Here is a 25806-nt window from a genome sequence, read left to right as displayed (position 1 = left end):
AAACAATGTGGTCTGTCTTATCTCATGGACAGGTGTTTATAAAATCCTGATGTGATAAATGTAGAGAACAAGCATGAAATGTACTTAAAAATAGGGGTCTGTGTTTCAACAACCGCAGTTCTCTAAAGCAAGTGATTACATTCGAATATAGGCTACAACTCGTAACATACGCTAGTTATCAGCTGATGGTTTGGCACATAGAACACCGGTTTGGTATGCCTTCTACAGACTGCTTTATTCGGAAGGAGTAGCTTCTGCTACATATAATCAAATGGGAAAATAAGAGACCATCTCCAGAAACCATTTGGGAATAGATTCACACTGTTTAGACTCTATAGTCGGGAACAAAATGATTTTTAAAAGGTTCAAAAAGACGGGACCTTGTATGCTCTCGATTGCACTGCATGGCTCAAAAAGAATGAAGCATGGCTGTCGTAACGCGACTGACGAGATGGCAGTGAAGATGACGTCACTTGGAATTCCGACACGCCGGTAGCAGGGCAGGGAAGTTGGTGGCGCAAGGCAATAATTCAAATGAAAGCAGTGATCAGGTTTTCTGTATGGTAGGCCTACTGCTGAACTGACAGAAACAAATGACTGGCCATTAAGTTATTTTGTATCAATATTTGTTCTACGGGGTCGATTATGGAGCGAGACGAATCTTCGTAGCGAGTTTTTACGGTCGTATGCCCTTCCTGACGTCAACCTCACCAGAGGAATTAATGAGATGTAACGAATGACGTGACATGAGTAACTAAAACGGACTTTTATATGTACCGTAGGTCTAAAAGTCATGTTCACCATTTATTGTCTTTTTACGTTTAGAAATACTGCCTTCCGACGAAAATAGCCAGTATAATACCTTCTAAGTTTGTTAAATAATAGTATAGAATGTTTACACTACAATTTATAGCTCTTTATAGCCTAGAAGTCATGTGTTCGCTGCACAAAATTTTGAGGCTTTCGCATACTGGACCCCCCTTTACAATTTTTGGCTGTAAAAGTGGGAAAAAAAAGGGGTCTAATACACAAGTAAATACGGTATTTACCATATGGCTTTTAGTGCCGGGAGTGTTTGAGGACATGCTAGGCTCGCCTGATCCAGGACCTTCTGTTTGACATCCATGGGTGACCCATATGAAAATGAGGGACAGAGAAGGTGAAACCTGGTGTCGGCACATAACCTACTTCTGTTGAGTAATGCCAAGGGGTCTGCTGAAGGCTTAATGTCTTCATGTGATGAACAAGTCACTATCTTAAACTCACTCCATATGAACACTGCAGAGAGGTTTGGAATTGAATCCAGGCATTTGACAAGCAATCTAGTGATTAGAACATTCTGATGGTGAACATTTTTTTGATCAATGGGACTCGAACAGGCAAACCATAGTGTTAGACCATATAGACTTCACACCGTAATGATCATGGCCAACAGGCGGGCCTAGTGACAAAAACATGTGAATGAAAAATAAAACAATGATCATGCTTCTACTGAGAAAGTGAACAGTAATAGTATCATGTGTGCTGAAGTCTGAGATCAGATATGTGAAAAGTAGCGACAAATAGCAATCGTATTCCAAGCACAAATGCCAGGAGTGAACCACACAATTAATTAAAAATTGCATTTAATGATTGTGATGAACTTGACACAGGACACTCTGTGAACCGATATTTGTGAAGTGATGACATGAATTACAGAGCACTGACTACTCACTGGATTCCCCTGAAAGTAACAAGTTTCCAGTGGAATTAGAAGCCAGTAAGGAGATCCCTTACTGTCTGGCATGTATTATGTTCAAAGGAAGGGGGATCATAACAGGGTCCAATTACAATCTCTAGTAACTAAGTCCCTAATGAAATTTTAAAAATTGCTAAAATATTCAGAGAACATCGTAAATAACAACTACCAAACACCTCTCCTTAAAAGTGACAATTTTAAGGTAGTATAAAAGGAAAAGAAAAGAGATGAATGTTGAAGTTAAACTGAAGAATGAAATGAAAAAAATGAGTGAAAATCATACAAAACAGGTATCGATCGTGAAAACCATTACTTTGTGTTTGCCAGAACTTTCCACCTCAAGGTCACAGCAATGACACCACTGATTTAGAACACTAATTCAAACGTGAAAATTATGGGAATTTTAAGGAACCTCTTAAATTTTGCGTTGACAGTGGATGAAATTCTGCAAAGTCATTCGCAAATGCACCTAAAAAATTGAATCTAACAATTAAGACAACACACAATGATTTGATAAATTACTGTGCTACAATAATAAGTACATAAATACATCTTCATTATAGACTGTTATGCCTTTCAGCATTTAGCCAGCAAGTCCCTCTGAATTTACTAAATGCCTTCACAATTCTTTATTTGTAACTAGCTCCGATGCATTCGGGACAAAGTGGATTCGAACCCTACAGTTGGCAGCCCTGAAGATGGTTTTTAATGATTTACCATTTTCACACCAGGAAAATGCTGAGGTTGTACTTAAATTAAGACCACGATCACCTCCTTTTCACCCCTAGCACTTTCTTATCCTGCTGCCGCCACAAGAGCTATCTCTGTTGGTGCAAAAAAAAAAAAACTCCAGGTCTGTGGCCTTGTTTAGCTCCACATCTCTTATCTTTAAATCATAGAAACCAAGTACAACCATTGTCGCCTTGGTCTCCTTCTACTTCTCTTCCCTCCATGAACGAGTCCATTATTCTCCTTGGTAACCTAGGAGTGCCATGGCCAGGTATTACATCAAATCAGGAATTGTGGGAGCGTATCCAATAACGCAAGGCTGAAATCCAGATAAAAGAATGAAAATGGATAGGTCACACACTGCGTATAAAGGCCCTGACAACATTCCATAACAGGCTCTTGAATGAAATCCACAAGAGGCTTGAAGAGGAAGACCAAGGATAACGTGATGTCAAACAATGGAAGCGGAGGCGGCGTCAGTTGGGAAGTCCTGGAAGAATATCAAAACTGTGGCAGCAAATCGAGTCAGATGGAGAGCTCTTGTATGTGCCCTATGTTCCATCCACAGGAGTGAAAATGAAAATCCACAGCCTGTTTCCAGTCATTCAACCAGGTCAGGAATGGAATGAATGAAGCCCCCATCTAGCAGTGAGGATGGGAATTGTGCCGGCTGCTGAAGCCTGTCGCACTCCTCTGGGGCAATGCTTAATGAATGACAGATGAAATGAAATCGGAGAGTGTTGCTGGAATCAAAGATGACAGGGAAAACTGGAGTACCCGGAGAAAAACCGCCGCCTCCGCTTTGTCCAGCACAAATCTCAAATGGAGGGACCGGGATTTGAAATACAGAACCCATCAGTGAGAGGCCGGTACACTGCCGCCTAAGCCACGAAGGCCCTTTCCACCCAGGAGTAATAGGAATTAATGATGATGATAATGAGTTTACTACACACTGCCCTCAGTTAATCATTCCACTAAGATGTTGGCTTTTTCTTATCTTAACATAGAGTTGTTCCTACATTCCCTTGCTGTTTATACTACAGTATTCCTGTATCTCACCCATTCTCATTCTATATCCTGAACCTGCTTGTTGTCTTATTTGGCACTTTTCACTAATTACATGCACGTATTTCTATGTAACTTCCTCGTCCTAAAGATTCCCGACCCTTATTTGTCTGTAGACAGATCTGTTTTCTCTATCCTAGGCCTAGAGATACTTAGTCTACTACAGATCAGATAATGATCCGTATCACTGAAATATCCCCAGAATACCCGCACATTCCTAACAGATTTCCTGAATTCATATTCGGTTATGATTTAGCCTATTATAGATCTGGTGACCCTATCCTCACATGTGTAGCAGTGAACAGCCTAATGTTTGAAGTATGTATTCGTAACTGCTAATCCCATACAAGCATAGGAGTTCCGGGAAACACTTCCCAGTCTCATTGGCTTACATATCTTTGCCCCAATTACTCACCACCTTCTTTTATCCTTCAGTTCTATTTCCAGCTCGCATTCAAATTGCCCACTAGCACTGCTGTTGACCCCGACTACAATGTCACTCAATGCTTCATAAAATTTTGGTGATGTCTGAAGCCATTTCTTTTCAGATTTGATTCTGTTAATGTATATATACATAATCATTATGGACCGTTATGCCTTTCAGCATTCAGTCTGCAAGCCTCTGTTGCCACAATCCCCTACTTGTAACTAGTGCTGTGGCCTCATTTAGTTCTATACCTCTTATCTTTACATCGTTAGGAACCGAGTATGAACATCGACATCTTCGTCTCCCTCTACTTCTCTTACCCTCCATAACAGAGTCCATTATCCTCCTAGGTAACCTATCCTCCTCCATTCGCCTCACATGACCCTACCACCGAAGCCAGTTTATGCGTACAGCTTCATCCATTGAGTTAATTCCTAACTTAGCCTTTATTTCCTCATTCTGAGTACTCTCCTGCCATTGTTCCCACCTGTTTGTACCAGCAATCATTCTCGCTACTTTCACGTCTGTTACTTTTAACTAATAAATAAGATATCCTGAGTCCACCCAGATTTCGATCCCGTAAAACAAAGTTGGTCTGAAAACAGACCGATGTAAAGATAGTTTTGTCCAGGAGCTGACTTCCTTCTTACAGAATACTGTTGATCGCAACTGCGAGTTCACTGCACCTTGATTCAATCTCACTTACTCTATTACCATCCTGGGAGAACAAACATCCTAAATACTTGAAATTATCTACTTGTTCCAGCTTTGTATCACCAAGCTGACATTCAATTCTCTTTGATTTCTTACCTACTGACATCAATTTAGTCTTTGAAAGGCTAATTTTCATACCATACTCATGTACCTATTTTCAGGTTCCAAGATTATATACTGCAGGCTTTAGGCACAATCTGCCATTAAGACCAAGTCATCAGCATAGGCCAGACTGCTTACTACATTTCCACACAACTGAATCCCTCCCTGCCACCTTTCAGCAGATGATCCATGTAAACTACGAAACACAAGGGTGAAAGATTACAGTCTTGTTTAGCCCCTGTAAGTACTCTGAACCAAGAACTAATTCTGTCATCAATTCTCACTGCAGCTCAATTGTCATCATAAATGCCTTTGATTGATTTTAATAATCTACCCTTAATTCCATAGTCCCCCAGTATGGCGAACATCTTTTCCCTCGGTACCCTGTCATATGCTTTCTCAAGATCTATGCAACAAACACAACTGTCTATTCCTCTCGTAGCATTTTTCAATTACCCGGTGCATACTGAAAGTATGATCCTGACAGCCCCTCTGTGGTCTGAAACTGCACTGGTTTTCATCCAACTTCCTCTCAACCACTGATCACACCCTCCCTTCCAAGATGCCAGTGAATACTTTGCCTGGTATACTAATCAATGAGATACTTCGATAGTTGTTGCAATCCTTCCTGTTCCCTTGCTTATAGATAGGTGTAAATACTGCTTTTGTCCAATCTGAAGGTACCTTACCAACACTCCATGCTAATTTTACTACTCTATGAAGTCATTTCATCCCTGCCTTCTAATTATACTTCACCATTTCAGGTCTAATTTCATTTATTCCTGCTGCTTTATGACAATGGAGTTTATTTACCATCCTTTCCACTTCCTCAAGCGTAATTTCACCAACACCATTTTCCTCCTCCCCATGAGCTTGGCTGTTCACAACACCACCAGGATGATTTCCTTTTACATTGAGAAGATGTTCAAAATAATCCCTCCACCTCTCCAGTGATTCCCTGGGATCTATTATGAGTTCACCTGAATCACTCAAAACACTGTTCATTTCCTTTTTCTCTCCCTTCCTAAGATTCTTTGTTACTGTCCAGAAAGGTTTCCCTGCTGCTTGTTCTAGCCTTTCCAGGTTATTACCAAAATCTTCCCACGACTTCTTTTGGAATAAAAAAACTATTTGTTTTGCTCTGTTTCTTTCATCTACGTACAATTCCCTGTCAGCATCAGCCCTTGTTTGGAGCCATTTCTGATAAGCCTTCTTTTTATATTTACAAGCTGCTCTCACTTCATCATTCCACCAAGATGTTCCCTTTTTCCCTTCTTTACACACAGTTTTTCCTAGGCATTCCCTTGCTGTTTCTACTTCAGCATCCCTGTTTGTCACCCATTTTCTTTCTATATCCTTGAACCTACTTACTGTCCACTGCTCAGAACTTCTCACTAATAATATCCATGAATTTCTGTCTATCTTCCTCGTCCTAGAGTTTTTCTACCCTAATTTGCTTGCAGACGATTTCACTTTCGTCTATCTTCCTCGTCCTAGAGTTTTTCTACCCTAATTTGCTTGCAGACGATTTCACTTTCTCTTAGATACTTAGTTCACTACAGTTCAGATAGCAGTCTGTATTATCGAAAAATCCCCGGACAACCTGTACTTTCCCAACAGATTTCCTGAATTCGAAGTCTGTTAAGATATAGTCTAATGTAGATCTGGTACCCCTACCCTCCCTGTGTAGCGGTGAATAGCCTTATGCTTGAAGAATGTAACTGCTGAACCCATACTAGCACCGAAGTCCAGCAAACACTTTCAAATCCCATTAGTTTCCATATCTTCCCTACATTTACCAATCACACTTTTGTATCCTTCAGTTCTATTTCCAACTCTCACATTGAAATTGCCTATTAGCAGTATCCTATCCTTGCTGTTGACCCTGACTATGATGTCACTCAATGCTTCATAAAACTTGTCAACTTCATATTCATCTGCACCCTCGCATGGTAATACACTGAGACAATTCTCGTTCTAATTCCTTCAACTGACAAATCTACCCACATCATTCACTCATTTAGATGCCTAACAGAAACTATGTTGCATGCAGTAGTATTCCTGATGAAAAGCCTTACTCTACACTCTGCCTTTCCCTTTCTAACATCCGTCAAGTACACTTTATAATTATCTCTTCCTCGTTATCTCCCCTTATCCGAATATCACTTACTCCTAGCACATCCAGATGCATCCTCTTTGCTGACTCAGCCAGTTCTACTTTCTTTCTTCCATAAGCCCCATTAATATTTATAGCTCTCCATTGAATTCCATTTCATTCGCCAAGTTGTTCCCGAGGAGTCCCTCGCCTGTCAAATGGGAGTGGGACTCCGTTATTCCCATAGGTCCGAGGCTTGCTTAAAATGTTCTGAGCTCGGTAAATTCATGAAGCAGTATGCTACTCTACTTACACATAGTTCAACTGAGGTTCTCTCCTCTAACGGATTAAGGACCACCCATCGCTTGGTAAGCTGTTTCTTTTTCAGGTATAATTCTGTAGCCAAATATTTTCTTTTTCAGATAGTTTATAAATTTATTCAAAATTAGTTTTAACAGACTGAAGAACCTAACAGTTATTTTTAATTCTTTTTTAAAATTGTTATGAAAATATTAAAACTCAACACAAAAATTAATAGTTGATTAGTCATTAACTCTTAGACTCAAAGTGGTTTCAAAGAATTCGTATGTAGACAGTTGATACATCATTTTCTACTGGTAGGTTTTGGATTCAATCCATTAATCTACTAACAACCCAACATAGCTTGACATTTAAGAGAAAATTTACTAATCTATTAACGAAACTCTTTCCAGGGCAAAATTGTAGCACCTTCAGTTTGAGGAACTCCTCACACAGTGTTTTGTTTTAAGGTAAATACTTCTAAAAACTCACCCCAAAATTATTACTGAAAAACAATTTTTTATTACATCAATATATATATACAGTCGAACCTGCCCTAACGGACACCCTTATTCAGCGGACACCTCCCTATACGGGCAATTTTCCTCGGAACCGATTTTATTTTACATAAGACAAGTGTTAAATTGGCCTCGTTTAAGCGGACACCTTGAACTCCTGACAGCGGACAGTGCCATTTGTCCCATCCACTTGACTTAAGCGGACACTTTACACATTGCAGGACAATTTATTACATTACACGTAACTAATCTCATGATTAGGCCCGTATTGAAATTTGCTATAAATGCTTACAATATAGTAATTATTTCAATCCACCTGTTCAATACAAATTGGATTTTATGTTACTAGTTCATAATATTACAACATGAATTTGCAGGGACATGTTTTGCTTTATTTACAAGCATCTTCAGCCTACACAATTGTCTCAAGGTTAAGACCATGTCATATTTGGATTGTTTTTACAAAATATTTTGCTTGAGTATATGTCCATGTTTGGTAATAATATGGGAAATATGTACACATTAAAAGTATAACAATATGAATTACAATGTTGGATAGAGGTAACCCTTAAATCCTAAAATGCATTGACGTCTAAAACATAGTAACTACAATTTTAAACTACAATTTAAAATTCATGTTGTAATATTATGAACTAGCAACATAAAATCCAATTTGTATTGAACAGGTGGATTGAAATAATTACTATATTGTAAGCATTTATTTTACAATTTATTACGCCGGACCACATGTCATTCTTTCTTTTAAAACCATTCTTCAGTCATAAGGAAATCCCTTTTGAATGTTTGAACTATTTCGAGTGCGAGGGGAGAGAGTGTACATCAGAATGCAGCTCTACCTAGTGGTGTATAGGCCTATTCCGAGAATTCTAATTGCCCAGAAATGCTGCCAGAGACTGTTGACTCACAAGTTACCTGGGGATTTTCGTCCCTTCTTGCATCATTTTATTCATAACTCTGATTGTCGTTGTCGCTGATAATTAGTGAGACAGAACTTACCGTAGCAGTTCAGTTGTCTGTTAAACATGAGTAACAAGGGACGATCCTGTTTAGATCTCGAGGCAAGAAAAAATGTAATTATAGAAAGTGACAAGGGACTTTCAGTGAGAAAGCTTGCCGAAAAATTCAACTGCGGGAAAACTCAAACATTCATTTTCTTCTTGTGATAAGAAGCTTTTAATTCTTTTAAGCTAAATTTTCAGCTTTCATTTAATTCACTGCACTTCGTAAATATTTCTAGCTGTCCATAGCAGCCTTCATTAGTCATACAAAAGGACCATTTTGAATAAAACTTTTGTTTTACAGAGCCCGAATCAGGAACGAAAAGCGATGATGACGGTGAGGCGGAAGAAGAACAAGAAGTTCTGACAATGAAGCAGGGACTAAATATGCTTAAACAGATAAAGAATTTGTGTATCACGCTGGACCGTGAGTACGGCGAGAACACTATGGAACCATTTAACAGACTTTATTCTGTTTTCGAGAATATCACAGTTAAGAAAACATGTGCTAAATTTACACAGACGAAGCTTCACGATTACTTCACGAAGCTGTAATGTTTGTAAATGATGTAAAATCACTTATAATAACTCTCTATGAAATACTAACACAGAAATGACTTAGAATAATAAAAATAAAGATATGTATGCTTATATTTAAGGTGGATGTTCTTTGCCATTAAAATGTGATTATTTTTACAAACTTACTTTAGCGGACACCTCTCGTAACGGACATTTTTCCTCGGAACCGACGGTGTCCGAAGAAGGGAGGTTCGCCTGTATATATAATACAGTAGAGTCTCGTTAATCTGAACTAATTGGGACCGGAGTTTGTTCGGATTACAAAATTGTCAGATTAACCAGAAAATATTTTCTAATAATAATTTATTGTTTTTACGTCCTACTAACTACTTTTATGGTTTCCGGAGACGCCTAGTGCCGGGATTTTCTCCCGCAGGAGTTCTTTTACGTGCCAGTGAATCTACTTACACGACGCTGACGTATTTGAGCACCTTCAAATACCACCGGACTGAGTCAGGTTCGAACCTGCCAAGTTTGGGTCAGAAGGCCAACGCCTCAACCGCCTGAGAAAAATAGTTTCTACAATACAGTACAGTACATACTGTATTTTGAAATGTCCATTCGTTAGCAGTTACATTAATAAAATACTGTATAAAATTACATTAGGGTATTTAAGAACTCGTACAGGAGAAAATGACAATGAAAATGACATTAGCGAGTGCATGGAAGCTGACTGTCATCAATTATTACAAACAGGCCAAGAAATTGTAGCTATGGTGGAGAAAGAATCTGGAGTTGATGAGGAACAGAGTGACGATGAAGAAGACCACAATGAACAACTAGTGTCACATTCAGATGCCGCGGCCGCCTTAGAACTTGCCGTACGCTACATCGAGCAACGCTCCGCTGCCTACGCCCACTGCTGTGATGTTTATGAGACGCTGGTTTAACACTGCATCTTCGAGTAGGTTACAATCACTACAGCAAAATAAACTAACAGACTTTGTAAAGATAAACGACCAGTGATTGATGGTTTATGATGTGTAATTATGTTTACATTAAGTTATTCTGGTAAAATATGACTAATAAAATGCAAGTAAATCTTCATTCTGTAATATGTTCCTTCATTTCAATAAGGAGAATTTTTTTAAAAAATTCAATATTTCAGTTCGGATTAACCGGACTTTTGGATTAACGGGACTCTAGTGTATATACAAACAGTATAACCCTGATTTTATGTGACCTCGATGTAACATAAACCCGCATTTGAAGTAAGAAATTTCCAGTCCCTGAAATTATTCCATAAGAGCAATGCTATTTTATATTCGATTTAATGTAATTCACAATAGGGCAAAACCCGCATTTAGCATAAGGAAATGTTGAAATTCTCAAATATTTATTTCTATCCGTTTTGGTTATGGGACATTAAGAACCTATGAAAAAGACGTCATAAGCTTGCTAAGGATGATTCAAGGCAGAAGAGGAAATTGGAGCTCGGGCACTTAGGACTAAAGTGAGATGTTGGACTCAGATGCACTTCCGACCAGGGCCGTTGTAGCAGTAAAGAGCCCCCGTTTTAATGATATTATAACCTTCGAAAATTTCTATATTATTCTGTGCAATATCCTTCATTTACAATGGGAACCCTTTTACTGATTCATCCCTTATTACGGACAAATTTGGGCACATTAGTTTGTATCCGTTATCAATATTCATACACTCTACCAAATACAGTACATGACTCTTTTTTTTTGGCTTTACGTTGCACCGACTCAGATAGGTCTTATGGCAATGATGGGACAGGGAAGGGCTAGGAAGTGGAAGGAAGCGGCCGTGGCCTTAAGGTACAGCCCCAGCATTTGCCTGGTGTGAAAATGGGAAACCACGGAAAACCATATTCAGGGCTGCCGACAGTGGGGTTCGAACCTACTATCTCCCGAATACTGGATACTGGCCGCACTTAAGCGACTGCAGCTATTGAGCTCGGTGTATATGACTCTACTCCAGCGTTTATATTGAATGTGATCAATTGTCTTCCGTGTCGATTCCTTGCTACGCGCAAGCGAGTCAATCATGAGTGAGCCTGAGGTCTCCTCACAACTCCGAGTCTCCGACTCGTGTAAACAAACATCAGGATAATGTTTTCGCAATAAGTGCAATGCCAACAGTTGTTAAATCATTAGAAATAAAGGCTGAAGTAAACGATTGCTAAATTTTAATACTATGTACTGAAATAAAATAAGAATCTGATACTTCTTCTCAAGATACAGCGGTGTACATAACTAATTTCAGTGGTTAGGTTATGTACTTTCACATCTTGTTAAATTTCAGAAAGGTTGTTTCATGTAAATTTATAATGAAAATGTTATCAGGGAGCTTGAAACATCTTTTTATAATACATGCGCAGTAAACCTAGGTTAGGTAACGCCGTTTGAAGTAAGAAAATGGAAAAGTTTGCCACAAGCCTCTTGGAGTGATGCTATTACAATTCTTAAGAATGAAATGGAATATGCGTGTTCAGACTATTGGAATTAGAAAATACATGCTAATAAATAAGCCGCTGCTTGGAAAACGTCCGCGAAAATATTTAAACAAACCGACTGCCATTTCATAATGATTTTAATGTGTTTTTGTGCGAGTTTGGTATCTTTCCCAACTTTTATGGAAAATCATATATAAAAAAAGAACAACCTTAAACTGGAGTGGTTTTGCATTCACCGACAAAAATCTGTCAAAATGAAACACAAACCGTAACTACAGTACAGTGTGTATGGTAGATATATCCTTGTTTTATTGCTGTCACTGTGTAAATAATATATGATGTTAATACAGGCAAAGGTCTCTGGAAAAGGTATGCTTTCCATTGAAACCTCGATTTGAGGTAAACCCCCATTTAAGGTTTAAAAAATCAAGTCCCTGTAAAAACAATAAATAGGGATTTTACTGTATGTTTATTCAAAAATGGTTTCTGTAGCAATTCTCTGCATGAAAAACATTCTTACAAAAATCCTGTAAATTATGACTTTAAAATAATAAAAGCAAATCAAGTCACAGAGTAATTATGAAGCAAGTGTAGTACTTACATCCAGTCCTCTTTCACGCCGAAGTTCTTCAGCATTTAGTGCAGAACAATGGACTGTATGATAAGCTAGTTCACTAGCTGCAGACAGCAGTGGTGCAGATTTAGAGAACAGCTGATCATCATCAGTTTCCATTTGAATTGTTTTAATCAACTGAGGATAGCCGGCATACTTATAAGGCTGTAATTCTGGAAATGACAGCACAAGAAAGAGGCAAAGATATTAAGAACATATTGAATGTATCACTTCAGCTGGTAACTTTTAGAAAAATTCTTTAGAAATTTCAACTTGTAAATAAACTGTATACTTCATGGTTGGATGTTTTACCTTCTGTATAGCGATGGAACAGTATACTTTGTGTTTGAAGAATTAAAACAATGTTGTTTGGATTTGGTCCTTGGGTGGTCCATATACTTCTACTACACAGAAATTCATATGCCTTGCTCACACTCTCAAATTTTTCCTGTGAACAAAAAAAAAAAAAGGAAATAAGGTCATTTTTGGAACTTTTTCGATCGCCAAGCTGTTAAGCAATAATACATTACAGTTTTACAGAATATACACCATTACTTGTATAATTCTCTCAATCACAAAATTTACACACCCTTATATTTTTAGTTCAAAGTGGGAAAATATTTTTCCGCATATCTGACACACCCGGTTTCTTAAACACTTACTGTGCAGTTCCATGAGTGTTGCAAAATACAGGTGGTAAATACCAGATCTGCTATTTTGAAATCTGGTATTTCCAAATTGCAGTGCTCAACTTGTTCAGTGTGAGAGACGAACATATATTCTATGCAAGTGTTCTGCATGTGTCCTGTGATCTCATAACTGTTAGTTATAAAATCCACAATCAGCAAATAGACAAGTAATATTGCATTGTACAAACTCATGGTAATAAATTATGCCAAGATTAATGGTGGTCATAAGTTTTCAGTCTGAGTGCAATGTGTGGTACTGGTGGAAACAGAAACACACACTTAGTTACGGTACCATCAAGTGTCATAAGGCGCTTCGTGGAATAAAAATTGGTAAGTTTTCGCAAGTATAAGAGAAACTTCTGGAATACTAGGTATTGGTGCGTAACGATAGATATGCTGTTTCTCATGAAATATTTTGAAGTACATGAAATACATGCAGTCAGTCTGGGCAGTTACCTCACTACAGCAACGAGTAGACCGTACAGCTAGCTCCTCAACGCAAAGTGTCGTTAAATAACACGATCCTTAAAAGGGACCAATGGCTTCGGGCAGATAAGTTTCCTCTGGTGGGGTGACACCCTCAGAGTAGGAAACAACACTGGAACCCATCAAGCAGCGCCTAACCCCAGGTAAGGGGCGGCTGCAAAAGGCATCTGTACTTCACGTTAGGAGCAGCCTGATTACCTGTTTGCAGTAGCTATTAACTGCCTTCATCATAACAAGAGCCTAAAATGAAAATTTTACCTTTAAATCAGCCTCAGAAAAGTCTAGGGTATTTCCCCGCAAGCACACCCAGTTTTTATGCTGGGGAGAACTTGGAGAGGTGGGTGATCAGTAGAGAGCATCATGAAGATGGCAATAATCATGCCACTAAATGGAAAGTCAGAAGATGCGATTGATGTTAAGGAAAGTATAGCTATGAGGGGACTGAGCGAGCAGAAGTGGAGAGGAAAGGCAAGAAGAAGTTTAGGAAGGGATACACACTCTACTAGAGTGGAGGAATGGAAGTAGGAATAGCAGCAGGACCTGTTACTCTACATTGGCTGTACGAGTTACTTAGATGTATTTGGAAAAAGAAGAAAAGGAGAAGAAGAAAGAAGAGGAAGAATGCCTCAGCTACAGTGCGCAAGCATGTAATTTGACAGCATCTGGCAGCTTGCTCATCAATTTTGACATCCCTTTATCTAAAGTTGATACTGAAATGTCATTCTCTAAATACCCTGTAACAGTGAACGACAGATAAAGTCTTAAGCCATAAAATGTTGAAACATTAACAATCGTAGCTTCTGAATGAGTAGACCAGGTATCTATACTGTTTAGGAATATGTAGATTTTGTGATTCTTTATTTCTATGTTTAATTTAAATTGTAATTGTGATGATGTTTAATTACTACAGTAAACTTGAAAAAATCCACCTAATATGTAGGTTATCAATGCAGATTACACACTTTGGGTATCTGAGCTTAAGTATTATTTGAAAACAAATGTTGATTTTGCATTTACATCACATTTTGGCACAAATTTAATTTTTTTTTTTTTTTTTTTTTTTTTTTTTTGCAATTTGCTTTACGTTGCACTGACACAGATAGGTCTTATGGCGATGATGGGACAGGAAAGGCCTAGGAGTGAGAAGTGGCCACGGCCTTAATTAAGGATCAGCCTCAGCATTTACCTTGTGTGAAAATGGGAGACCACAGAAAACCATCTTCAGGGCTGCCGACAGTGGGGTTCGAACCCATATCTCCCGGATGCAAGCTCAAAGCTGCGCGCCTCTAACCACACAGCCAACTCACCCGGTAATGTCAGATTTGATAATGTTTTCAAAATGCATTCAAAATAGGTTTACAAGGTCATGAAGAATGTAAAAACAAAAGCAGAGGCATTTCAGGTAATATCACAATTGTATAAAATCACTACCCCCAAACATTACACAGTACATACTGCAAACATGGCTAGTCAGAAATAAAATTTCTGAGAAAGAAAGAAGGGAGGAAAAGAATAACAATTGAATGAAATAACAGACTGATATAGTTTGGATATATTTAATAGATGAATGATGAAATGTCAAAATGAGGAATAAAATCACCAACAAAAGGAAGAAGTGAGAATGAGGAAGAATCAGATTATGATGGATAAACTTGGTTAAGAATGGTATTAACACCATTATCTGAACTGACTGGTTTATTTTATTTATTGTATGGCTTTTAGTGCCAGGAATGTCTGAGGAAATACTGTATTTTTTCGCATAATTAACGCCCTTGCATAATTTATGCATCCGAATATTTTTGGGTCCAAAGTGGAGAAAAAGAAATGTTCACATATTTGACGCACCCACTTAATAAACATCCATCACGCACCTCCGGATACGTTTCAAAATAAAGATCTCAACTACTCAGTTATTAGCCTTCCTATTGCGAAACTGGGCATTGCAAATACTGGGCAACTAGAGGAGAACCTACTTAATTATATGATTCTGTTACGCAACGTTGGATATGCCGATTCTGCGAAATGCTGTATTTTAAAGGACGAGAAATCAGCGTCTCGGATATGAAGGTTAGCCGCGGCTGGATGATTAATTTTATGAAATGAAATTAACTTTCTCTTCGACGAAGAAAAAATTCATGCCAAAAAAATACCGAATGATTTCAACTGAAAAGTACGGTAATTAATTTTCATCACTTTGTGATTGAGAAGCGTAAAGTGAAGGAATATTCGATCTTCCAAACAGGAACCGCAGGTTGGACGCCAATCAATTTCCAAGCGCCACAAAGTTGAACAATCGATAAAAAAATGGACATCGATTGTTAGCGAATGCACTACCGAAAGCAAAAGACGATGTACTGCAATGCTTGCTTAACAGCTGATGGCAGAAAGTTTGCACGAAAAACAATGCCTGAAGTCAAATTTCCACGAGGGATCCACGTTCGTATCCAAGAAAAAGGGCGATGGACAACAAGATTGGATACGAATGGTTTGGAGAAATCTAGCAGGGTTGCTCCCTCGATGCCCAGCCCTTCTCGTGTTGGACAGTTTTTTGGCCAGTATGCCATTATTATGTACTTTTATTAGTTCATGTTTATTTCACTTCAGGCCGTATTGTTAGCTCGTAATGGGAAGAATGATTTCCAATGTTAGTACATCAAACCCACGTGTCGAACTTACCTGATGTACCCTATTTGACTTTTCAGAAAATATCTCACCCCTGAATTTTACGCCAAATGATGATAACCTCAAATGAGTTGAACCAATTGTATTTATATTACATTTGATGTATGTTTTAAGTGTAAATGAGTTGTAAATAATTTTTAAATATCTGAATTCCTTGAATAATTTACACATCCAAAACCTTCATCGGTATTTTTCGTCAAAAAAGTGTGAGAAAATACGGTATTCAGCTCGCCCGGTGCAGGTCTTTCTTTTTGACGTCCATGGGCGACCTGCACGTCTGGATGGGGGATGATAATGAGGTAGGGAAAGGGTGAAACCCAGTGTTGGCTACATTCCTGTCTAATAACACCAAGGGGTCTGCTCAAAGCCTTAAGTCTCTATCCGATGGAAGAGCACCATCAACTGAAACATGTGCCCTCTCTCCATATAAACACTGCAGACAGGTTTGGAATCGAATCCAGGCTATTGGAACACAGTCTAGCGCTTAGAAATTGTATATCAACACCTCTCCTACCCTGCCAGCCAACACGCTGACGGTGCAACGTTTTTCGACCAATGGAACTTGAATTGGCTAATCATGGTGTCAGACCATATAGACATGATGCCGTAATGATCAGGGCCACCAGGCAGACACTGAATATAGTGATAAACAAGAAATGTTGGAGAGACAGGACAGAATAGATGAGAAGTGTTGGAGATACACAAAAGAACGGAAAGGAAATATGCTTGTCCCAACCTGACTGCTACTGGGTAAGGAGGAAATGATGACTTTTTCTGAAGACTCCACTGTAAACAGAGCACTACATAAAGAAGAGAAGTTATCTTTCATTCATTCATCTTTCATTTATTCAGTAAATTGACTTTTAACATTTAGGTTCAGAACTTTAATTTCTAAGAAAGATGCCTCACCCGTCCTTCAGGATTTTTATCTGGATGGAACTGTTGAGCCAAACGATAGTATGCTTTCCTAGAAGCAGCCTCATCATGTGGAACTCCCCTCTGTAGTCCAAGGGCTTCATATGCATCATCCACAGACATAGCAGGAGGCTTCTTTTCTACTTCCTTCTTCCATGCTTCCAGCACATCCTTGAGCAGTTTCACCTGAAATTCCATTCAATAATCATACTGCATAGAAACTGCAACTTATATTGTAAGTACCTGGAACTTAAAATTTCTTACATAATACAAAAACTTACAGGAGTAACAAATGAACATCAGCTCAGGCACCTTATGTACAGTTTTATGGATGATGTGGAGTTTTTGGACAAAGAAAACAATCACAAGTAAAGAAATAGCTAGTGACTAAGGTGACTAACATTCCTCCCCCACTAACCCTGGAAAAAAGAAGTTAACAGCATAAACGATTAAATTTTCATTCCTTGATATTTTAAAACTCCATCAAAATTGAAACTGTATTCTGGATCCAAATGGTCACCCTCACTGGAGGACAGATGATTAATTTCTTTAATAAATCTCTCTCCTCTCTCTATAATGTATTTTATCGAAAGGGAAAAAAAGAGGTAGAGAGAATCATCAGTATAGGCCCACAAATGTACACACGTTTTAATGAAAATGCTTCCAGTGTAAGTCTAACATGGCGTTTTGAGAAGTTTTGCCTCCTGAACTATAACTATTAACAATTGCAATTTACAAATTTGGTCCGTATTGATGCAGCTTAATTAAGAACAAATATTTTGTTTAATGATACACCTAATCAATACACTTCATTTTACACTTTACAAGTGGAAATACATTCAATCTTAAAATATTTACGTATAATTTGCTACATGTATCTGTCTGTTATAACATAAATTTTATCGCAAGGTATACAGTCATCAATATCGAAGATATATCCTAAGTGTTGGAAGTAATGACACATTGTTATGGAGATGCAGGTACCCATATGCTGAATCCTGCAGTACCAGTATCATCCAGGTGCAAGAGCTTTTGGCTGTTTTGTACTGCTTGAGGTGAGACATGGACAGTTAACATCTATGATTGTGACTTCGAATTATGCTCATAATAGCCCAGAAGCTAGAGACATCCGGTTTTCATGGTGCTCCAAGCTTATCATATAAAAACAATTTTTAAAAATTTATTTATTTATTTAATCTGATCCAGGACAAACTAGATTTGCCATAAGACTGTGTGAGTAGATTTTTAAAGTGTAGTTTTCAACATTTTGTGAAGGAAGCAGTTTTTGTAAATATTACAGCAGAAGTCCGACATAGCGAGTACAGCATATAACAAGAAGCCCGTTGAAACTATAATTTTGGTCTGCCCCTTCAAAATTCCTATATTAAACTGTATAGTATCCTTCGATTACAGCGACAGCCCGATCAGTGACGCATCCATTATTACGAGCGATTAAGCGTGCATGATTTTTCCATTACCGATATTTATGCACCTCAGCGATTATGTTGCATGCGATTATAATTTCATAATGTTACCATCCGAAGTCACTCCCAAGTCGTGTGTTTCCTTACACGGGCCGTGACCTGTTTGTAGTTAATTTCTGTGTGTAAATGTTATGGACATGTGCGTGGCACATTTTTTTAATTTTATTGGCCATTTAGCTTCTTCTCTTGTTAATTTGTGTTGTTCAGTATGAATGATAGTAATGTCCTACATTAATAAATTCATTTTACCCAATTTCTTTCTCTTATTCACGAGATTTATGTACCCGTATTCCTGTCATGTACCTATGGTATTTACCTCATGGAGAGGTTAGATTAATTAACTCAGCTCACACAAATTCTGAACGGTAACAACACGCTTTTCTGCATGAGCCCGGCATAGTTTGAGGACACGTACGGTACAGTACATTCCAGTGATTACTGAAGTGAGAATCTATAAACTACAAATAGAATAGCCACTGAAGACTACTGTGAATGATCAATCAGTCTCGGCTTTGAGAAGCAAAGTGATAACAGTCCTATTCTCAACTCCTGAGTCCTGTGGTCACCAATCACAAACTACTACTTGTGAATCTCTGAGAGGCACTTAAAAAATGCAAGTCCATCACTGTAATATTTCCATACGTTTTGTAAGAACTTAAAAGTTTTCTATAACACAGGTTTTCAACAGGTACATAGCCTTTTGGGGACCAAGTGTTAACATGCAATATATATAATGTGCAATAATATAAATCATGTAAGTAGCCTTAATTCCTAAAATTGAGAGACAAAGTTTCACTGTATAATGTTCTTATTTTCAAATCTTTAGTACATTTTATTCACTATAAAATCACATTCTGAGATGTAAAAGACTCAATTATAAATAATAATTATGATATATAAGCTTACAGGTTCATTGATGGGCCAGTTTGGGAATCTGACTTGATCACAGAGATGTCGCAGGTAGAAGATGCTGCAGAAAAGTTCCTCATCCAGTTGAGGATACCTCACCACTGGAATAGCACAGTAGGAGTAGATTGCCCGTGTATTACTGCGCAACCGGGGACTGAAGTCAGCTACGTGAGCACACAACTTCTCTATCAGCATTCGCCTATGAACAGTAAAATTAGAAAGTGAATCAAGTTATCCGTACATAATTATCAAATAAAATTTCAAAAAACCTACATAAGTAAAAGGTATGTGTCAATTTTTAAAAGATACTCAAAATCTACTTTAAATTTATTAGGTCATGTTCAGTACATATTGAAGAAATGTTAAGTACAGAATAAAAACGGCCAATCGGACACCACTGGGATCTGAAACCACAATTAAAAGATACTTGCTTATGATGACTGTTCACATGTTCAGGATATATGTACACAAATGAAATTTGCATAATTAGTACCTAATTATGAGTTAGAATATATCACAACAAGCAAAACATGTTCTGTCACTCAAAAATGAATGAGCTCATAGTTTATTTAGCATATGACATACAAAGCATATACAGAAAGTAAAACTGAGGAAGATACACGTTTAACAAACAAAAAGGAGAGATTCAGTAGGCTGTGGCGTAGTAGCCCTCAAGGCTGACAATCAAGATTCTTCAGCCAGTCAACTACCGCAGAGGTGGCATCATCAATGAAGTCTTCTTTTTTGCCTCATAAAACTTGACCGGACCTTCAAATGCGATGTGGCTGACTGTCTGGTTGTCATTTCCACAGTTACCGGCAGCCCTGCTTCACTGCTGATACAGCACAGATGATGGAGTGGGTCAAATCCTGTGGGCCTAGCATTCTGCTTTTTGATGGTGTGCCTGTGGCAGTACCTTGGAGGAACTCTTTAATTCCACTTTTGCTTCAAACCAAACGCATTTGCAGACTGAATGAAATCTGCAGATATTGGGCAGCGGGTTTATGATGTTAATTTAGGATGTAGTATCTTCTCGTCCAGCAGGTGGTGGTGCTGAATTTTTTTTCTCAACTTGCTCTATGTCGCACCGACACAGATAGGTCTTATGGCGATGATGGGATAGGAAAGGCCTGGGAGTGGGAAGGAATCGGCCATGGTCTCAATTAAGGTACAGTCCCAGTATATGCCTGGTGCTTGAACCCACTATCTCCCGGATGCAAGCTCACAGCTGCGCACCCCTAACCGCACGGACAACTCGCCCGACAATTTTCATTTTAAGAGAAAGTGCAACTAGGCAACCATGCTCTATATAACACTAATCAGAGAGAAAAAATGGAACGGATCCAACACTTTGAAAATGAAGGCATTGGCCAAAGAAATACAAGGCCCACGAAGGGCGTGAAAATGAGCCCCTGGGGCCCCTTTTAATTGTCTCTTACAGGCAGGGGATACCATGGGTGTTATTCTACTGCCCCCACCCACAAGGGGATTCTCGTCCAGGACATCAGCATAAACTGGTAACCGAGAGTTTCAGAGCATCTTTTGATACTCGTGGACGAGGGCATTTTCTCGTCTGAGATGTGAGGAAGCAATATCGCAGAGTGTTGGTAACTAGTAGAGAGGGGTGGATTTAATAGAAGACAAAAAAAAGATTTGGAAAAAATATATAGATTTATTTCATGACACTAGATGTGCTTTTACACAAAATACAAATGCAATCAATCAATCAATCAATCAATCAATCAATCAATCAATCAATCAATCAATCAATCAATCAATCAATCAATCAATCAATCAATCAATACTGATCTGCATTTAGGGCAGTCGCCCAGGTGGCAGATTCCCTATCTGTTGCTTTCCTAGCCTTTTCCTAAATGATTTCAAAGAAATTGGAAATTTATTGAACATCTCCCTTGGTAAGTTATTCCAATCCCTAACTCCCCTTCCTATAAATGAATATTTGCCCCAGTTTGTCCTCTTGAATTCCAACTTTATCTTCATATTGTGATCTTTCCTACTTTTATAAACGCCATTCAAACTTATTCGTCTACTAATGTCATTCCACGCCATCTCTCCGCTGACAGCTCGGAACATACCACTTACAAGTAACTATTCTCATTTTGGTTCCGTATTGAAGTTGACATATGTCTCAAGTATTATTACAATATTATAAGTCCACCTGTTCAATATTGTATTGTATTGAACAGGTGGACTTATAATATTGTAATAATACTTGAGACATACATACCACTTAGTCGAGCAGCTCTTCTTCTTTCTCTCAATTCTTCCCAACCCAAACATTGCAACATTTTTGTAACGCTACTCTTTTGTCGGAAATCACCCAGAACAAATCGAGCTGCTTTTCTTTTGATTTTTTCCAGTTCTTGAATCAGGTAATCCTGGTGAGGGTCCCATACACTGGAACCATACTCTAGTTGGGGTCTTACCAGAGACTTATATGCCCTCTCCTTTACATCCTTACTACAACCCCTAAACACCCTCATAACCATGTGCAGAGATCTGTACCCAGCAGCACAGATATATTAGAAGAAGAAGTTCAAACAGCCATCAATCAGATGAAGGACGGAAAGGCAGTGGGACCAGATAAAGTAGAAGCAGAGTTCTTAAAACTGATGGATGAACATCATGTAAAATGGTTGACCAAAGTTTTCAACCAAATTTATTTATCTGGGAACATTCCATCGGAATGGCTCAAATCAGAGTTCATCACCTTGCCAAAAAAGCCAAACGCAAACCAATGTGGAGATTACTGCACAATAAGCTTGATGAGTCATCTCTTGAAAGTGTTCTTGAGAGTGATACACAGAAAAATATACAGAATGTGTGAAGATCAGATAGCCCCTAATCCATTTGGGTTTATTAAAGCAGTAGGTACGAGAGAAGCTTTGTTCAGTGTGCAGGTTCTCTTTCAGAGATGTAGAGATGTAAATAAGAATGTATTTGCTTGTTTCATAGACTACCAGAAAGCCTTTGACTGTGTAAAACATGAAAAATTGATGGAGATTTTGAAAAATATTGGAATGGAGGAAAGAGATCTGTGAATCATGAAGATGCTGTATTGGAATCAAACAGCGGCGTTGCGTGTTGAAGGAGAACACACCGAAGAAGTCAAAATCCTGAGAGGAGTGAGGCAGGGATGTATCTTGTCTCCTATACTATTTAATTTGTATTCAGAATACATATTTAGAGAAGCTTTGGAAGATATAGAAGAAGGAATTTTGATAAATGGAATGAGATTAACAACATCCGGTATGCTGATGATACAATTATATTTGCTGATACTATCCAAGCGTTACAATCACTAATGGATAGAATTGTAAGAGTCAGCAGCCAATACGGGCTTGAAATAAACACCGCAAAGACAAAACTCATGGTTATAAGTTAGGAAAATATTTCCAGAATAAACTTGGTTATAAATCAAAAGAGTATAGAAAGGGTAAAACAATATTCATACGATGGAACCATAATAAATGAAGATTGGGATTGCTCACAAGAAGTCAAGGTATGCATTGGAAAAGCAAAAAGTGTGTTCCAGAAAATGAGTAATGTGTTTAAAAGCCACAATCTAACTTTAGGGACTAAAATCAGACTTCTGCACTGTTATGTATTTTCTGTTCTTTTATATGGTGTAGAGACATGGACCTTAAATAAAAACACAGAGAAGGTGAAGGCCTTTGAAACATGGCTTTATAGGCAGATCCTGAGAATATCTTGGACCCAGAGAATGACAAACGTGGAAGTAATGAGAAGGATGAACACAACACCTCAACTGATCAAGATAGTGAAATGCCGAAAGCTGCAGTATATGGGACATATAATGCGCAACACACATAGATACAACCTACTCCAAAAAATACTCCAGGGGAAAATCAACAGCAAAAGAGGTCCTGGAAGAAGACGAATATCTTGGCTTGACAATCTTAGAGGCTGGTGCAATATGTCATCAGTTGAACTGTTCCGCACTGCCACAAACAGGACGAAAATAGCCATCATGATCGCCAACATCCGAAATGGATAGGCACCGAGAGAAGAAGAAGATCTCGTTCATCTGAAAGTTGATCTTAGTATGGCAGCCGTCCATCATCTTAGTATGGCAGCCGTTAAGCTAAGCTGATTTTAGTATTCAGCAATGGAGTACACTAAGCCAAGTGCAGCGGTCCACATACACTTGCCTGTGCTCCCCATTATGTAGCTGTTAACTTACACAAGATGTTCCATGCTCCGGTTTTTACTGCTATTCTAGAAAGCTGCTGACAGAATGTCATCGATCAGTCCAGCATTATAACCAGGTATTTAAGACGTCTGTTGTGGTGAAGCTACATATGGTTAAAGCGGAGTTGGCAAGTCGACTATTCAGATGGAAGCAACACACTTTTCATTTAGCCATGCTAGGACAAAGTCTCCATTTCCTGAAGTAATCTCCTAATTTAGTCAAGTCATTTGTCAAGGTGTCCTTGCTCACTACAACAGATTGACATGTCACTATGGCCCAGTAGTCAGTACATCGAAATTTCCTGCAAGATGTTGGTGGCATGTCATACAAGTATAAGTTCAAGAGGAGTGGAGCAAGAACTTATCTTTGTGCCAGTTCACTGTTTAGCTTGAATTTCCTGCTGGTTTTGTCATCTAGATGTGGTATGATCTGCTCATTACCCAGAAAGTTGTTAATTATATTTACAGTACTATCTTCCTGCAGGGTACTACTTAAAGCAGTCTATACACGAGTCCTTTCCTCCAGACAGTGCTATACGCTGCTATTACGTCTATAAATGCTGCTTATGTTTTCAGCTTCTTTTGAAAACCAAGCTCACTGTAGGCAGTCAGTGCCAGTACTTGATCTTAGCAGCTTCAGCTGGGTTGAAAGCCTGCTTGTTCCTGGGGATTACATCCATTACTGTAGGAGCAATACGACTGTCTCTCGAACAATTTAAAACAGCAGCTTAGGAGTGCAATCAGAAGGAAGCTCGAGTCTATCACATTTGTTACGTTTCAAAAGTGTTATCATCTTCGTGTTCCTAAATTCCTTCAGCAACATCCTGGCAGTTAAGATGTTATTGAAAAACTTCACACACCACTGTTTGTGTGTATCCTTATCACTATACTGGAAAATTTCTGGATAAATTCCATCCTCTCCAGCTGATTGCCCCACCAGTTACAAAATAAATGTTAATTAAGGCCAACCTAATCAATACCTGTATTACTCATGATGAGTTAAAATTGGTCAGTATACGAGTTTTGGCTTGTTTCAAGCCATCATCAGCTGACAATGCATGGTAACGAATAATCATTCTCTTAATAGACTAAAAGACATACATAAAATAGACATTAAAAACTCATGAACCTTCATGAGAATGTCTTAAAATTAATTATGTTGTAATTAATGTACACAAAATGTTATTCTTAGGAAAACACTGCACATGAATTTGATGAGAGTGTAAATCCTCTGCTGTATTATAAGTACTTGTTAGAACAAGTAACATAAAGGGAGGTGTGCGGTTACATGCAGTTTGAAGTTGAAGAATGTGTGTTGTTCATGGAATGGGGCTAAAAACATACAGTATTAAAACATACTAAAACACTGCACATCTTAGGAAATTCTTAAAAATTAGTGCTTCTTGATAAAGAGAACGTAAACACTGTGTTTCGTTGGATGTGAAGGACATCTTAAATTTTTAAACAGAACATACACCCTGGTTTGATTGGGTCCTTCAGATATTAGTGAAAATTTCTGAAATGAGATGTTGAGAAATATAAATATTAACATGGTCAACATGTACAGACTTGACAAAACAGATTCTTGATTTGGATGTTCTTGGAACAAACTGGATTCTTTCTTATCTTCTGATGTTCTGTCAATACGGCCCAAATTGTTCACATGGATGAGTTTACAAAGAAGATGAATATCTGAAAGATGCAAAACAAATTTTTAACAATTGATTTTCCCCACCTTCAGCTGCTGCAGACCATCTTCTATCTCATCCAGGGTGAAAGGGTTTGAAAAGGTTGTTGAATTTATTGTTTGTATTTAATATTTTCAGACTTTATTTTATCAGATAAAACTTGCTGCAGTTAAGACACCCTTTGTACTCCCTGACCTGAAATAACGTGCATCTGATGTTATTTTTTTCCAACGAATCAGGAAGGGAAAGTCCACCCGATGGATGACAATTTCAATTTTGAGTCATAACTCAAACCCTGCTTGCATCTAAACAACAGATAAAAGTACTTAAATATTGCTCATATTAACTGATTAGGGGCCCGATCATTTCAATTCCCTAATAGGGCGGCTATTCTCTCTC

The 25806-nt window shown here is 38.3% G+C and overlaps 1 protein-coding gene across 1 annotated transcript in view; it reads right to left on the bottom strand.

Moving 5' to 3' along the window:
* Nucleotides 1-25806, bottom strand: part of Rme-8 (receptor mediated endocytosis 8) — a 397451-nt gene that overhangs the window by 150283 nt on the left and 221362 nt on the right. Inside the window, exons 22-25 of the mRNA XM_067147687.2 lie at nucleotides 19484-19685; nucleotides 17088-17279; nucleotides 12634-12769; nucleotides 12310-12494 (exon numbers count right to left, since the gene is read on the bottom strand). Coding sequence (XP_067003788.2) covers nucleotides 12310-12494; nucleotides 12634-12769; nucleotides 17088-17279; nucleotides 19484-19685 — 715 coding nt within the window. The remainder of the gene's footprint in view (nucleotides 1-12309; nucleotides 12495-12633; nucleotides 12770-17087; nucleotides 17280-19483; nucleotides 19686-25806) is intronic.

Source organism: Anabrus simplex, chromosome 5 (genome assembly GCF_040414725.1).
Source record: "Anabrus simplex isolate iqAnaSimp1 chromosome 5, ASM4041472v1, whole genome shotgun sequence".
Classification (NCBI taxonomy): Eukaryota; Metazoa; Arthropoda; class Insecta; order Orthoptera; family Tettigoniidae; genus Anabrus; species Anabrus simplex.
The sequence above is the reverse complement of the archived record's forward strand: the minus strand, read 5'-3'. Positions and strand labels throughout refer to the sequence as shown.